The 15,581-nt window shown below is 37.5% G+C and overlaps 1 protein-coding gene across 1 annotated transcript in view; it reads right to left on the minus strand.

Moving 5' to 3' along the window:
- Positions 1 to 15,581, minus strand: part of LOC104527052 (high affinity cAMP-specific and IBMX-insensitive 3',5'-cyclic phosphodiesterase 8B) — a gene marked incomplete at its 5' end in the record, with an annotated part of 39,905 nt that overhangs the window by 22,094 nt on the left and 2,230 nt on the right. The window contains 6 exons of the mRNA XM_010170668.1: positions 1,688 to 1,748; positions 2,708 to 2,796; positions 4,512 to 4,652; positions 5,162 to 5,240; positions 9,065 to 9,153; positions 14,154 to 14,211. Of these exons, the coding sequence (XP_010168970.1) occupies positions 1,688 to 1,748; positions 2,708 to 2,796; positions 4,512 to 4,652; positions 5,162 to 5,240; positions 9,065 to 9,153; positions 14,154 to 14,211 (517 nt within the window). The remainder of the gene's footprint in view (positions 1 to 1,687; positions 1,749 to 2,707; positions 2,797 to 4,511; positions 4,653 to 5,161; positions 5,241 to 9,064; positions 9,154 to 14,153; positions 14,212 to 15,581) is intronic.

Here is a 15,581-nt window from a genome sequence, read left to right on the forward strand (position 1 = left end):
TAACTGCTCATGAATCAATACTAAAAAATGTGAATTGATGGTGCTTTCCAACAGTGCCAGTAAGTACAGAAAATATGAATGTGGCGTTGTACACAAGTCCCTAACTAAAATTTGTTTCTCAAGCTTACTGGCTTACGCAGCCAAATGAACGGGGCAATAAAAAACAGAAAAGAGAATGACTTTTATCTACATTCCTACTGCTGCTTTTTACAGATATCTGCAGGTTCGTAATAGCTTTGTACTGATTATCTTGCACTAAGAGTATCACATTCACACTTCTCTGTACCAGTCTTTCAGCTGAGTGTATATTATAGAAAAAACATCAAATTGTATCTCAGTTTCAAATCAACATCAAAGCAGCTATAAATGAAACAATAACAATGATGAGGTTTAAATAATGAATTAAAAAGAAATACATGTAACTTCCACACTGCTTTTATTACAAAACTTTCTTGCACTCTAGCCTGACCATTTTAAAAGATCCTGCTACTGTAAATGATACTTTGCTGCTAATGCTAAAATCCATGTTTTGGTTCAAAGATGAGGTCAATTTAGAACATTTTGAGCCTTGTTTTTCAGTGATAGATCTTCAAAGTTCTTCCAAAAGTTGTGCAGATTTCTCCCTTGACTTATTACTATCTGGTTCCACAAAAACTTGTGCAAGGGGGATGGTTTCAACAGTTAAATTTTATAGAATACCACATATGAACTTCTTCCAATAGTATAAGTTTTACAATAATGTATTAATATTCAGTATTGTCAACTAGAAATAGTAGTGACTTTCTAAATACCTTTTATGCACAAATATTTTTACTCACATGGATAAAAGCACATTAGGATTCTAAATAAACCAAGATACGTAATTCCTCCCCTAGAGAACATGGAAACTTACTGTGTTTCCCAAGGACATGTTCAGTTTAAAATGCTTCCAGCTACTTCCTATACTTGCTACTCTCTGTCTCACCTTTACAGACCATAGGCTAAAGACAGATTTCACTCCTTTGCTCACAAAAGTCCAAACTTCTTTACTCTACAGGCCATGTTCTAGAGCACTTCTAAGGCAGTGCATGTGATATCATTATTTGCTTCAGACAGTTTCAGTGGGTGGGAACCAGGAGCAGATGACAACAAACCATGCCACTAGCTTTGTTGCAAGACCTCCTTGGGTGACTATGCGCCTGGACTGCAGAGACCTGGGTCAACTGCTACTGGTTTACTTGGGTTATGGCTTGGATTACACCCCTCCACAACACATGTTCTGATGGGTATGCAATGCCTCAGGTCCTGCATGAAGGCTACACTTATTCAAGAACCACACAGTGGCAAACCTTGTGACAGCTGAGCACAGCTGAAACATAAGCACACCAGATCAGACTGCCAAGAGCAGCTCTAGAAAAAAGCCCCTGAACTCCCTTTGGACTATGGTCTATGTTGCTCCACAGTGGCATGGACTCAACTGTTACATCCATGCTCCAGAAGATTAAGCCTTTCTCTCTCTACTCAGCAGTCCTGCAAAAGGCCAATAGCCCATGCAAAAGCTGAAGTTTTCCTGCTTGCTCCAACAATCAACGAGAATCTCACTGACAATACAGACCATATTCTCTTGGAAAAATACCAATTTCTAAACAAAATATACCAGTTTGTTAAAAGCGATGATGAAAATTATTACATGAAAGAAACATGTTACCTGTTTGTTGTTTTCATTGGTGCAATGCAGCCTTTTGAGGGACACAAAGTGTCTTATTTTCCTAGCAATAGAAATAATCACTTGTTACCATATAAAATGGTAAAGAGAGAAGTGAAGTGATACACTGCTATTTTCTAAAGCAGAGGTCTCCTTGCCTTCATGAAACAAGATACCAAACCAAAACTGAACAGATGACTGGGCGACAAGTGCTCCTTCGGCGTTACAGCTGTTTTTGTCCCAGGACACCCTGATCCTTTTGCTCCTGCAGGAATTCACCTGCACACCTGGGAGCGGAATTTGGCAATGTGCCCATACCACACTGCAAAGGTGCAAGCACATACAAGCACACACACAAAAAAGGGGATTGCCCAGCTGCTGATCCTTCCAGCTGACCAGGAAACAGCTTGCATGCTGTAGAACAAGTTTATAAAGAAAAGTAAAAAATAGTAACATGAACCTAAACATCAGCTTGCAGGTATCTATAGCACTAACACTATTAATTGTTACAACTTTATAGTTCTTTTAGACAGCATATCACAGAATCACAGAATGGTCTGGGTTGGAAGGGACCTTAAAGATCATCTAGTTCCAACCCCCCCTGCCATCAGCAGGGACACCGTCCACTAGACCAGGTTGCTCAAAGCCTCATCCAGCCTGGCTTTCAACACTTCCAGGGAGGGAGCATCCACAACTTCCTTGGGCAACCTGTGCCAGTGTCTGACCACCCTCACAGTAAAGAATTTACTCTTAGTATCTAATCTAAATCTATCCTCTTCCAGTTTATAGCCATTACCCCTTGCTCTTTCACTACCTGACATATGACAGCACCAAAATGGACAAACGTCAGCAAAGAACAATTTCTCAACTTCGCTTATTCCTCCCATACTGCTTCAAGTCAGCAGTTATATCATTACCCTGCTACTAAATACATGGAATTTCATGTCAAAACTTACAGGAGGGAAAAACAGAGAGAAGGCCCTAAAAAAAAGGAAGCAATTATGTTCTGGACAACTTAGTTACCCTCCTTGACCAATCACAGGTGTTATCTTCACATGCTGCTGGATATTGTCTCCTGATTTTCTTCTTGCATAGTAAACTCCTTGCCATTCCTAAGCAAACACACACAACGAGTGCAGTATCTAAGAATGCATAGTTTGCAGTCGAATATTAATTTATTATTACATAGTCCTCACATAGTAAATAATTACATATTATTTCATGGTTGTATTTTTTAAAAATAGTATAATATTTCTTAATATAGAGTAACACCTTTAACTGGTATTTGCTAATGTAACGACAGGGTAAATATGTTTCTCCTGTGAAAGAGTACACAATTTTTACAAGGAACTTCAGGAATCATCTACTTTGAGGCGTTACAAACATTCTTTCTAGGTACCATCATAGGCAGTGGTGGCTGCAACGCATCCAGAGAACATCTCCCTTGGGAGTAGCAGAACCAAACTCTGTGCTCAGCACCAATTTTCAAGTTGTCAGTTGTCATGCGATATGCATGCTAAATTTCAAGAGTCCCTGACCTAAGGATATCCCTCAGCTAAGCTCAGGTAACCAATAGCCTATTCTCACTTTGTGACTGTTTTCTCATGACCATGGATGTACAAAGCACTCTACATAAGCAAAAAGAAGTATCTTTTATCTGGTATCTTTTATTCTGTTCTCCCCCACAAATGCCCATTTCTCTGACTGGTCACTAACTTTCCTTCCATCCCCACTGCTACAGGAAAGCACCAAGAGGACTGCAGGCTAACCAAGAGCCATATATGCACCAGCTTTAAGCAGTTCACTGAGGCAGAGAGAAAAGATATTCTCCGGTATAGACTGGAGAAGAATGGAAGCTAAAGCAAAAGACTTCTCTCTATCACCTCAAAGAAAAAAGATTTTAAGGAGTGAACTACTTGGCAGCAGAGTAGGATGAAACTGGAAAATGGATGGAAGATATCTTCTCCATCACAGACAAAGATGGATGGATGCAGAAGACACACAGGGCCTTTGAGCAGGCAGTGCTAGCAGCTGGGCAACCTACAAAAATGAGGAGGAGCAAAGCAAGAGTGGCCTGCTGGTACTGCTAACAAACCAAGGTGAACCTGCAAACAACTCCTGACAGTGACCCTCAAAGCTCAGATCTTTGCTGGAAGTGACTTGAAGGTTCAAAAACTCCTCAAAGTTCATGAAGCAAAGAGTGAGACAGGAAAGAGTGCGAGGTGTTTCTGCAACCTATGAAAGATGGGATAAGAGACTGTTGCACATATTAGGGGAGCATATAGCCAGGAACATGTAGTTCTTTTGTGGCCCATCACCATCACAACTGGAGTTCACAGTGCACTGCAGATATTCTAACTAACTATAGTTAGAAAAACAAACCCCACTGGGTTTAGATCTGTCACAATGGATTATGCCATGTGGTACTGAAAGCATGCAGTCAGCAAAGGCTCTGCAGTTATGACAGAATAGTTAAACATTTTAACTGGATAATGCAGCCACCTGAGAGACTGACTGAGGGACAAACTGTTTTGTTCCAACTAACAAAAGCGCCACAGGCTGTAAGCAAAACAGAATCACAGGAAACATTCTTATATTGATCTTAAGCCAACAGATTGGTACAGGAGTTCAGTCAGATCCTGAAAACAAAGCTAAAGAAATATGTAGTCGCTTGTATGTCCTCCTAAGACATCTGAGGGGCAGAATTTTGGTCTTATATATGTACACTCATGGAAACCACATCTTGTGTACTTAAATGTAGCGCATTAAAAATAAAGCTGAACAGAACTCTAAAGCAATTTTGCATGAGTTTATTTTATTTGCTTACCTTCCCTTTTTTAATAAATGTGTTGATAGTGTCTAAAAGATCCATAGAGTTTTTATCACTTTTTGGTAGTTCAGTAAGTTCCTTGCCAATAAGCTCTCCCTTGTGATATCCCATCATCCTTTCAAAGGCTGGATTAACATACTGCCAAAGCAAAAGTACTTTAGGATAGTATGAAAAAGAACATACTTAAAAGATAATTAATCACATATAATCATCAAAGTGTTACAAGTTATAAATCTAAAGCCATATCCACACATGCCTACAATTCAGTGTTTTTCATATAAAAATACGATGTAATGGTGAAACATTTTACTCAAGCAAGGAGCTGAACACAGAAGGCAGTATGTAAGCTGTTATTAAGAGAACAAAACTACTGTACAGGTTATCTAGTTCTGCTACAGCTTTCATGCTGGTTTTACCATAAGCAACATTACTGATAATTATAATTAAATAAAGTTGCTGCAGGAAAAGTCTTAAAAATTCAGCAGATGTCAATGTGCATCATCCAGAAATAAGGCAGTTCATTGCACAGGGCTTTCTAATGGGCAACAAAACTAAAATACAGAAATAGACCAGAAACTGCTGAGCAAAGATCTCTTTGGGGTCTGTCTCTCTAAGTTCTACAAAATAGTTAACTTTTTTCCCCCTACCTGAATGACATGATCTTCACTGGTTATTTCTATAGCTTCCTGACAATGATCTAACGCTGTAAACACTGCATTACAAGCCCTGAAATTAGGAAATGATTCACATCAGTTTTATTGTTAGAACATTTTGCTCGCTATAAATACATTATTACATTGCACTTATCAATAGAGGAATAACAAAGTAGCATGTTGTTTTGACTAAACCATGTCACTATCTCCATTACTATTTATTTCAGGAAATTCAGCTTCAGACATCCCTGTTGTTAATGTGTTTGTACTGCAGATCACATTGTAAAATTGCTCATTGGTACTGCGGCATCTTAATAGTATATTTCTTTCTCCAACTATACTCTAGACAGCAGGAACTAACAATCAGCAATAAAAATAACAAATGGCTGTTACATCAGAATAGAGTGTTTTGAGATTATTAAAGATAGGGGACACAAAAGTCACCACAGCAGATATATACAATTTTTAAACACAGCAAATATATCGGCACTATCAAAGAAGTTGTAATACAACACAATTAAAGGAAACAATTTAAGCCATCTCAAAGTCCTACTCATGAAAATATCAATTCTCCCACTTCCAAGTAATAATTCTATGACTTGATTTCCATACATCGTGATCTTTATTACGGACCAAAATGATCTTTTTTTACAATTTTTTTCAAGGCTATCCTTGAACTAATGCAGGAAAACAAAAGCCTTACCTTCTTCCTACAAAACTTAAATTGCTTAACTTATAATTTACACAGAATGGTATAATCATTAATATAGGCTCCTAATACTAGAAAGAAAGAAAAAAAAAGTATATATATATACAGAGAGAGTGCATACTGAAAGAAACAACCCAGGCATACTTGCTTTGATAGATGTCAGGACTTCAGCTTTGATTCAAACTAAACACAAACTAATTATCTTCTGTGTGTCTCTTATTGCAGGCAGCATAAATGCACCGTGCATAAACATTCTTGTGTACAGTTATTGCCTAAAAGGACCATTTTGCTCCCAAACGTCATAGTGGGGCTTGAATTAATAGCAATGACTAGAGAATTAAGAAATACAGGACATTGCTAGCTCTGATCATCACAGAAGTAATTCAAAACCAAATAGGATACACAAAGAAATATACACAGAGACACAGACACGCAGTTGCGTGGATTAAAATTTGTAGAAAAAAAGTGTTGTATTCAGGAGATGACAGCAGTATCTCAGCTCATACAATAAAAAGATCTCCCAATGTAATTATAGAAGTGATTTTCTAGCAGTTCAAGCTGGCTTCAAAGTATGATCTTGTGCTGTGTGAAACAACTAATTTATCTCTGTGATAGATGCCTGTCTGGTACACTAGCTGCTGACAAATATCATTATGTAAACTTTCTGCAAGAAAACACACAGCTAGGTTTGCACTCTTCAAACCTTAGTATTTTCATTTGATCTGGCAACGAAGCCAGCAAAATTGCTAGTTTATATGTCCCATATCCTCTTTGACTAATACATGCCTCCCACAGATGTCCAACTAAGCTTCAAACCAGAAAAGCTACACAGAGAAGCGGGGTCCTCACTTGGAATGGAAAGACATTTATGACCACTGACATGACCTTATATACTGGTCCTACTTTTTCACCATGTTCCTCTTGCATCTGAATAACTGAAATATCCTGGTTTTAATTCCATCGACTAACTTTCTGAAAACATTCTCTCTTCCCTTTCACTTTTAGAAAGCTGTATAGAAGACCTACTGAGACAGCAAACAGATCAGAGATCCAGTGTGATCCACATAGAGTGAAAACACTTTTCCCCCCACCTAATTAAACCACACAGATGAAATCAGATTATTACTAAATAGCACTACCAAACACTAGTTCTGCTTAGTCTTTAATGGCAAATTCATTTAGAGCACTGCCTAGTCAGACAGAGGTAGGAGGAAATGCTCTATTGCAAGACATTAGCTTCTCCAGTCGCAAATATGCATTTGCAGAAAGTTTATCTTTTAAAAGCCTACTTCATGCCCCCAGGTGTTAGTACAAATGTTTCTCATAAGCATTACCTGTGCTTGTTACATGATGAAGAGTATTTAACTATCCTGGGCCTGCATCTATTAAACTCTTTAAACTACTTAACTATTCTGGGACTGCATCTGGCAGTGGCACTAGCAAACCCAAATATACAATTTTTTTTTCCTGATACTTTGCAATGATGCCAAAGGTTCCCAAACTAGCTGCGTTCAGAGGTGATGTGAATATATACACACACACACAAAAATATATAATGTTTATTATCAATATACAAGACATGATAACACAGAATACTTTCTATATAATGTTATTATTTACATAAATTAAAAGGAAGTAGGCTCACAGTTTACGTAACTACATTCAAGAAAGCAGAAGCACGCAGAATTACAAGTGGGTGGTATATTGCTGTTTCCATAAACAATATAGATGAAAGAACTGTTAGCAGATAAAATGCTGCTGGGGACTGACATTGTTTCCTTCCAGTTCTAATGAATTTTAAGATTTTTTTGGTGATCACTATAAATAAACTTGCAGAAAAATTTGGTAGCCACTATGAATCTTCTCCCTGTGTTAGAGTTTTAATTATTTGCATTCATAATCGATACTACTCATGTCGAGTTGCTGAAACTGTGTTTGCATCTTGTTCTTGAAATGAAACATAAACTGGAAGCATTGTATGTATGAATGCCAGCTTAATCTTTCCACATAAAACTGGTGTTTCTGATCTATGTTGACTTAATTCAGAAGTCACTCATTTAATGTTGCATTTACAACTGAACAACAAACCAAGTAAGAACCACCATAACAGCTAATTAAGTTCTAAAATTTCACAGCTGCTTTATTTTCCTGCAGAGTTTTTCCTTATTAAAAACAGTGTGAGCCCAAATTCTGTTTCTTTCCCTGAAAATTTTAATGTAATTGTTTTCTGCATGCACACATAGTCACTTGAACATGAGGTCACTTTGGGATCAGTTTGCAAAAAAAATCTTATAAAAAGCTACTTCTTAAACAGAGACACTGAAACCTATAGAGAATTGATAGTATTTTCTATAGATGGAACTGGAATTAATTTGTGACACCCAGGGAACTACACCTTCTCTCCATGACGCTCAACTTCAAAGCCTTTTTTTTGTCCATATACTTGAACTGCAAACATATTTACCTGCATATATAAGCACCTGCATTGCACATAAAATTAGTCACATTAAAGAAAAAGTGATAAGTGAATGGAAGTAATTTAATTTATCGCTAAGATAAAAAACTGTGCTCCTGGTCTGTCAAGTCTTGCCCAAGTAAGAAAACAAAAAATCGGGGTATGAAGAGTTGGATCAAGATCGTATTCAGCTCAAGCTATCAAATATGAAATCTCACACACATAAGAATTTGTGAAGTTTTACTGTCATATAAATTTGCAGCCCATAAGCCTTACACACAAGACAGCATTTTAAAAATGCTGTCCTTGAAATTAAACAAACTTAAGTTATTGTGCTGCAATATTTCTGCTAAAGGATCTTGCCCTGACTGTAATGCTGGTAGTAATGGCTGCTAGAATGTTGCCAAATTCAATATGAGCACCTCAAGACATATGGGACACAGCAAGCATTAGAATAAAGAACACGTACTGTATTTTGCATTAAGGAAAACCCTCATTATAAACCACCAGTGAATGAAACATACACAGACCAAGCTTTCCCACAGTACCAGCTACTAGGCACTTAAATTTGTCATTTACAAAATAACAGAAGAAGGAAATAAGGGTGTAGTATATTAATCAACATACAGATGCAAAGCATATATATGTGTAGCTGGGAAGAATCAGAAAGCAACCTGTTACAATTATGTAGACCAAGCGGTTGATGTTTGCATTTTCTTACACTTCTACATACCGTAATTTGAACTGAGATCGCACTTCCCCTTGTTCTATTTGAACCAGTTCATTGTAACAAGCAGTTATGCTGCTATTCTCCATGTATTGCTGGAAGACAAATCAAGAGTGCATGAAATAGTTTGGAATGGTTTTAAAATGTTATTTTTGTTCCTGCATCTAAAATTCTGACCTTATAAAGAGAGCTGGTATGAGTCCAGCAAAGGGCCGTGAAGGTGATTAAGCATCTCTTCTTTGAGGAAAGGTTGAGAGAGCTGGGACTGCTCAGTCTGAAGAAGAGAAGGCTTAAGGGGGAGGACCTCATCAAGTTATATAAATATCTGAAGAGAGAGTGTAAGAAGACAGAGACTTTCAAGTGGTGGCCAGTGACAGGTCTAGAGCCAATGGGCACAAACAGAAACACAGGAGGTTCCCTCTGAACGTCAGGAAACACTTTTGTTTTTTTAACTGTGAATGTGACTGAGCACTGGCACAGGTGGCCCAGGGAGGTTGTGGAGTCTCCATTGTTGGAGATCTTCAAAAGTTGTGTGGGTAGGGTCCTGAGCAACCTGCTTTAGGTGGCCCTGCTTGAGCAGGGAGGTTGGGCAGTATGACCTCCAGATGTCCCTTCCAACCTCAACCATCCTGTGATTCTGGAGAAATAAAAAGCTTTAGCTGTACCTTTTGTGTTCAGTAATCATTTTTACCCAGGAAAGATTTTCTAGTTCTTAAGACACCATGGTTATCTAAATACAAAGCAAGTATAAAAATATGCTAAAACCGCAACTGTGAATCTTCCCATTTGGTTTTAGCAACCCAGTTAGAAACAGAAAATTTAACAAAACCTAAACACAGCCTCACACAAAACCAGTATTGTATTGATGGTTCATTTTGAATACCTATACTTAATTCAGAATGGAAATGAAATACCTTAGAGCCACAAAACATTCATGCTAAAAAATAAAAAAAAATAGATTTGGCATTTCATTTGTTTTCAAGCAAATATTGCAGCTGAAGCTCAGGAGGTGAAGTAACTTTGCTCCACAAGTAATCTCACTGAGCTGTCACTGTGAATTCAGAAGTGCGGAGAAGTATATAAAGTAAGAAGCATGCTGACAACATTTAACAAACTTTTATATACTCCAGATGGGAGAGAATGTCTTCTATTTGTTAGGCAAAGGTAGCAAGCTGAAAGGTCCTGCGCTTGGTCCTGCTAAAATCAGAAACTTTATGTTGATACAAAAGAAATAGATTCTCTGACTTCAGTTAAAGTTTACTGCTCCTTAGTAAACTTCTGCTATGAAGAGCTAAATCACTCCTTCAGAGATACATGCATTGACTCTACTTTTCACAGAAAATACCCTGTGTTGTCACTAGTTCTCACAGCACTGCTGCATGCACAGTCAAAAGGCAGCACTCAAAACTCCGAGGAACAACGAATGGCTTTTAAGAAATCTATGTTTCTCTCCTGTATGAAAAATTGTGTTTTGGGGACAAATCTCAAGTTGGGCTTAATTTCAAGCTGCCAGCAAAATGTTAGAAAGTAAAATTAAAAATAACTGTTGACGTGGGTCTGCTTCACTGTTATGATCTTAAAATGTTTCTGTAACTCTCACTTCGCACACTAAGTGAATGCATGGGAAACCAAAAGGCACAATATCAAGTTGGCAGAAGCAAAGGTGCAAATGATATTGTGTTTTTGTATAACAAACTTCCTGCAAACAAACTCATCTTCTACAGCACTGTAGATTTATATTTTCAGTTTTAGGGTGGTCTTTTAAATATTCAAATATGCTCATGCTAAGTTTAAAACAGTATTTTAAAACCCTCATCAATAATATACAATTTAACAATGATGGCAACCTATTTTACAAACAAAACTTACTAAAACATACTAAAGCTCTTTATAAATTGAATTTTAAAGTAATGCAGTTTACTGACAAGATTTAACCACTGCTTTTTCCTGACAAAATTCAACCACTATCTGGGCACAAATCTTTGGGTAAAAACCAGGAACTGAAGCTTGTTGAAGTACTAAACCTGCACTTAACTGTTGTATGGTCTTCTGCAGATGCACAGAATCTCTTTATTTAAGTTTATTGTACTAATGCCATTCATTCACTGGCTCACTTAAAGCTTAGAAATCAATTAGGATCTGATAACAAGCAGGAGACATTTCCTTCTAATCTGTGCACCTAAATGAGGCACAAGAAGATGAAGATCTATGAACCCTCAAATATTAGAGGGAATACAACAATACTTTATTTTTAAAATATTTAGTATTTACATAGTACATTTTGCTTTAACTAATATATACTCTTAAATCACATTTTACTTCATTGTAATTGGATTCCACTGTTATCCTACACAGAACTTGGCACAAGGAACAAGAGTTATCAGCTAGTAGAAATGCATTATTCTTCTTGCTTAGCAAGAAGTATTAGGTTTTTATACTAAAAATTTATTTTGTTGCAAACCAGAAAGTTTTAACAGTAACTGGTCAATATAAATCAACATTTATTTAGGAAAAGAAGTACAGTTCAGAATATGAGACAAGATTGTAATCGAGTAACAAAAAATATTAAGGTTCCCTGTTTGCTAATTTAAAATGTAGTTAAAAATCAGTCAGGAAGTCAAATCACTTATTTAAATTAGTCCATCCTAAGTAGGCCATCACTATTAGATTTATAAGGCTGAGAGGAAAAAAAAAATCAGCATAAGAAATGTACTGCATTAATACCACTATTAATACACAAACACAAAAGCTGTTCATGATATAGGGAAAAAAAAATCAGAAGATGTAATAAAATAGACTTTTTTGAGAAGGAGGAAGACAAAACAGTAATAACTCAGCATAAATAAAAATGCCAAAGAAATGTAAAAGAGAAAAGACTCCCAAAATCTTCCCTCTGTTCCTAAGACCTTCTAGTGACCATGGTGATCCAGATCTGGCTAGTGACCAATCATCACTGATTTCATTAGAAGAAATTAAAAGTGTTTTCTTTAGGACTACTTACAATATATATTGTAGGTACACATGAACACAGAGAGATATTACTCTAACACAAGTACACATGAAGGCAACAGAACATTTTTAAAGCAGAAAAATCAGCCATCCACTGCACAAAACAAATCTATGGTTATTTGCAAGAGTATCCCCCTAAAAAGATTAAAGGGGTTATTTGTAATCTTTAGATCCAAATCTGATGTAAAAAGTCTGGTTTTGCCTACAAAACTCTACAAAAAGGTAAGAGACAAATTGGCTTGCAGCTCAGACTCCTTACTAACCAAGTTGGAGATGCATTTAGAAGACAGCCACCACTAGACAGAAAGATTGCATTCAGTGTTTTGTCAAGGGAATAGGAGGAAGATGATGAAAAAAAATAGGACAAATGCTGATACGATGAATAGTGATAATATAAAATAAAGCTACCAGAAATGCTGGACTGTAAAAATAAAAACAGTTAAGAGAAACTTATGATTTGAACAGGTATGATTTTCCAAAAAGAAATTTCATTTTTCTGCCAAGGAAGATTCCTTGCAAATAATGTCTCTGTATTTGAAGAAGAGTACTTTTAAATCTTTCTCTCTGTGTGTATGTGCTTTGTGGTAATGGACTTAGTCCCTACTGATCCTCATTCAAGCAGAAATAATTCCTATGTCTACTACACTGCAAAGTTAGGATCTTTGAAGGATCTTTGGTAACAGATGTGTTTTAAAGGCTTGAAAATAATTCCAAAGGGGAATTATTATATTATGCAAGTTCTCTGATAAATTTGGGACAGCTAGAGGGAATGGTAAAACAGCTGCCAGAAAAATTTTACTTTCCTAGGTAGACAGTGTGCTATTGAGATAGGTGTCAGAGCCACATAGTGTCTCCTCTGGCTCTACTCAGTATTACATCTGCAGTTATAATCCAGCCCACAAAATTGTTTTTAAATGAAACACCATGGAGAGGAAATAAAGATTTCCTTTTAAAATATTAACTTTTGTTTTTGAGAGAGAGAGAGAGAGGGGTGGGGTGGGGGAGGGAGAAAACTACACTGAGAAATCACTGGCATTCTTGGGCTGACCTTTATCTTTTCAAATTTTTGGAGCATCTAAGTACTTCAGAAATGCTTTTGCCCCCATAGTACCCTTGCAGCACCTCTTTTTGGAGATGATCTGCAAATAGTGACTCTGGTGCATGTTCTGCTTTGTAAAGAAACTCAAACTATATAAGAGTTAGCTCAGCTTCTGGACTCAGTATGAGCATGTTAGCATGAGATTCTGCCTGGGTTAATTCCCTTCCTTCTCTTATTTTCCTTATTACAGTTAATTGTTCTAAATATATATAGTTAATTCTCCCTAACGACAGTGTCCACTGAGGTGCCACCACTTCAACATGTAATCTTCCTTATGAGCAGCTAACTTTAATATTACAACTGATTTATATTACATTAAAGTAATATTAATATCCATCTAAAGCCACTCATACAAAGGTTGGATGAGGGTAAGCAACTGAACCTAGATTTTCAGAGCCCAGAAATCCTGCCTTTCTGCTCTCCTACAAAGCTGTTTTGAGAAACAGTATGAACAGTCATCTTCACTTCTGCTACCTGTACAGGAGAGCCTTTAATGCTGTCCTGAGAATAACGGGCACAAGTCAACAACAACAGACCTCATAGGAAAAAAAAAAAATTCTTCAAATCAGAAGGAGCTGGACTAGCCCCTTTAGAAGAAGGATCACAGCAGTCTGGGTAAGAGGGATGATAGAGATGTCTGAGTGACTAGCAGCACGCTGCAATATGCAGCACACATTCATCCGGGTCCATAATAGTTTTTTTTTAATGCAGCCATAAACAAAACACACCCACCACCCACCCAGACCACAAGAACTTAACATCAGTATTCCCTTTTATTCTGGAAGGATTAGCTAGATCACAGATTCTCTTATTTTATATGCTTCTTGGATACACTGTTGAAAAGAATGCCCTATCAACTGCCACTGGTTTCTTATCAATAAATTTTTGACAGAAGCAAATATGTAGTTTTCAATTTGAGGAAGTAGAAGTGTCTGTAATTTACAAAGCAGTCATGGTTACTTTATTAAGTATGTAATTCATACATACCCTATCAAACCCTGCAGTAAGAAGGGGAAGAACAGAAGTCTCTTCCTGGTCAGCAGATCTACAAAACAAAACAATAGAATCATAAAACTGTTTAGGTTTGTAAAATACTTTTAAGATCATTGGGCCCAACTGTTAACCTAACACTGCCAAGTTGATCAATAAACTATGTCTCTACGCACCACATCTACATGTCTTTTATTTAAAAATCACCTCCAGGAGTGGCAACTTCACCACCGCCCTTGGCAGCCTGTTCCAGTCCTTGACATCTCTTTTGGTGAATAAATTTTTCCTAATATCCATTCAAAACCTCCCCTGGTGCACCTTGAGGTCTTTTCCTTTTGTCCTATCACTTGTTACTTGAGATAGGAGATCAACACCCACCTCACTGCAACCTCCTTTCAGGCAGTTGCAGAGAACGATAAGCCTCCTTTTCTCAAGACTAATCAACGCCAGTTCCCTCAGCTACTCCTCATAAGACTTGTGCTCTAGACACTTCACCAACTTTGTTGCCCTTCTCTGGACACACTCCAGTTCCTCAATGTCCTTCTTGTAGTGAGGGGCCCAAAACTGAACACAGGACTCGAGGTGCAGCCTCACCCGTGCTGAGTACAGGGGACAACCACTTCCCTACTCTTGCTGGCCACACTATTTCTAATATAGGCCAGGATGCTGTTGGCCTTCTTGGCCACCTGGGCACGCTGCTGGCTGATGTTCAGCTGGCTGTTGACCAACACCCCCAGGTCCTTTTCTGCCAGGCAGCTCTCCAGCCACTCCTCTCCAAGCCTGTAGCGTTGCATGGGGTTGTTGTGACCAAAATGCAGTACCGGGCACTTGGCCTTGTTGAACCTCATACAATTGGCCTCGGCCCATTGATCCAACCTGTCCAGGTCCCTCTGGACAGCCTTCCTACCCTCCAGCAGATCAACGCTCCCACCCAATGTGGTGTCATCTGCAAACTTACTGAGGGTGCACTCAATCCCCTTGTCCAGATCATTGGTAAAAATATTAAACAAAACTGGTGTGCTGTATGGTCACACAACATTTTAAAATTAGATGGTATCAATTTTACATAGTTACCTAAACATAATGAATGCAGTGAGAAAACTCTTGCATAAAATACATACATAAAATCATACTATTGCAGAAGTTGATGCTGTAGTCTTCTTTTATATGTATTTGCAGCTGTTATCACAACCTGATAGTTATTCCTACAGCACGTGACAGATGATACTCTACAAAAGTCCTGTGTCTCTTCACAGACACCCAAGGATATTACCAAAAAAAAAAAAAAAGAAAAAAGGAAAAAAAGAGGATAAAAGACATCCTATGATATCTTATCAGAAAGAATCTAAAAAAGTGTTAAGTAAAAGGTGAAGCAAGTTATAAAATCTTGCTCAACAGCAAACTTAGTCTGTTTTCTAACCTCAG

Source organism: Antrostomus carolinensis, unplaced genomic scaffold, assembly GCF_000700745.2.
Source record: "Antrostomus carolinensis isolate BGI_N321 unplaced genomic scaffold, ASM70074v2 scaffold2776, whole genome shotgun sequence".
Taxonomy (NCBI): Eukaryota; Metazoa; Chordata; class Aves; order Caprimulgiformes; family Caprimulgidae; genus Antrostomus; species Antrostomus carolinensis.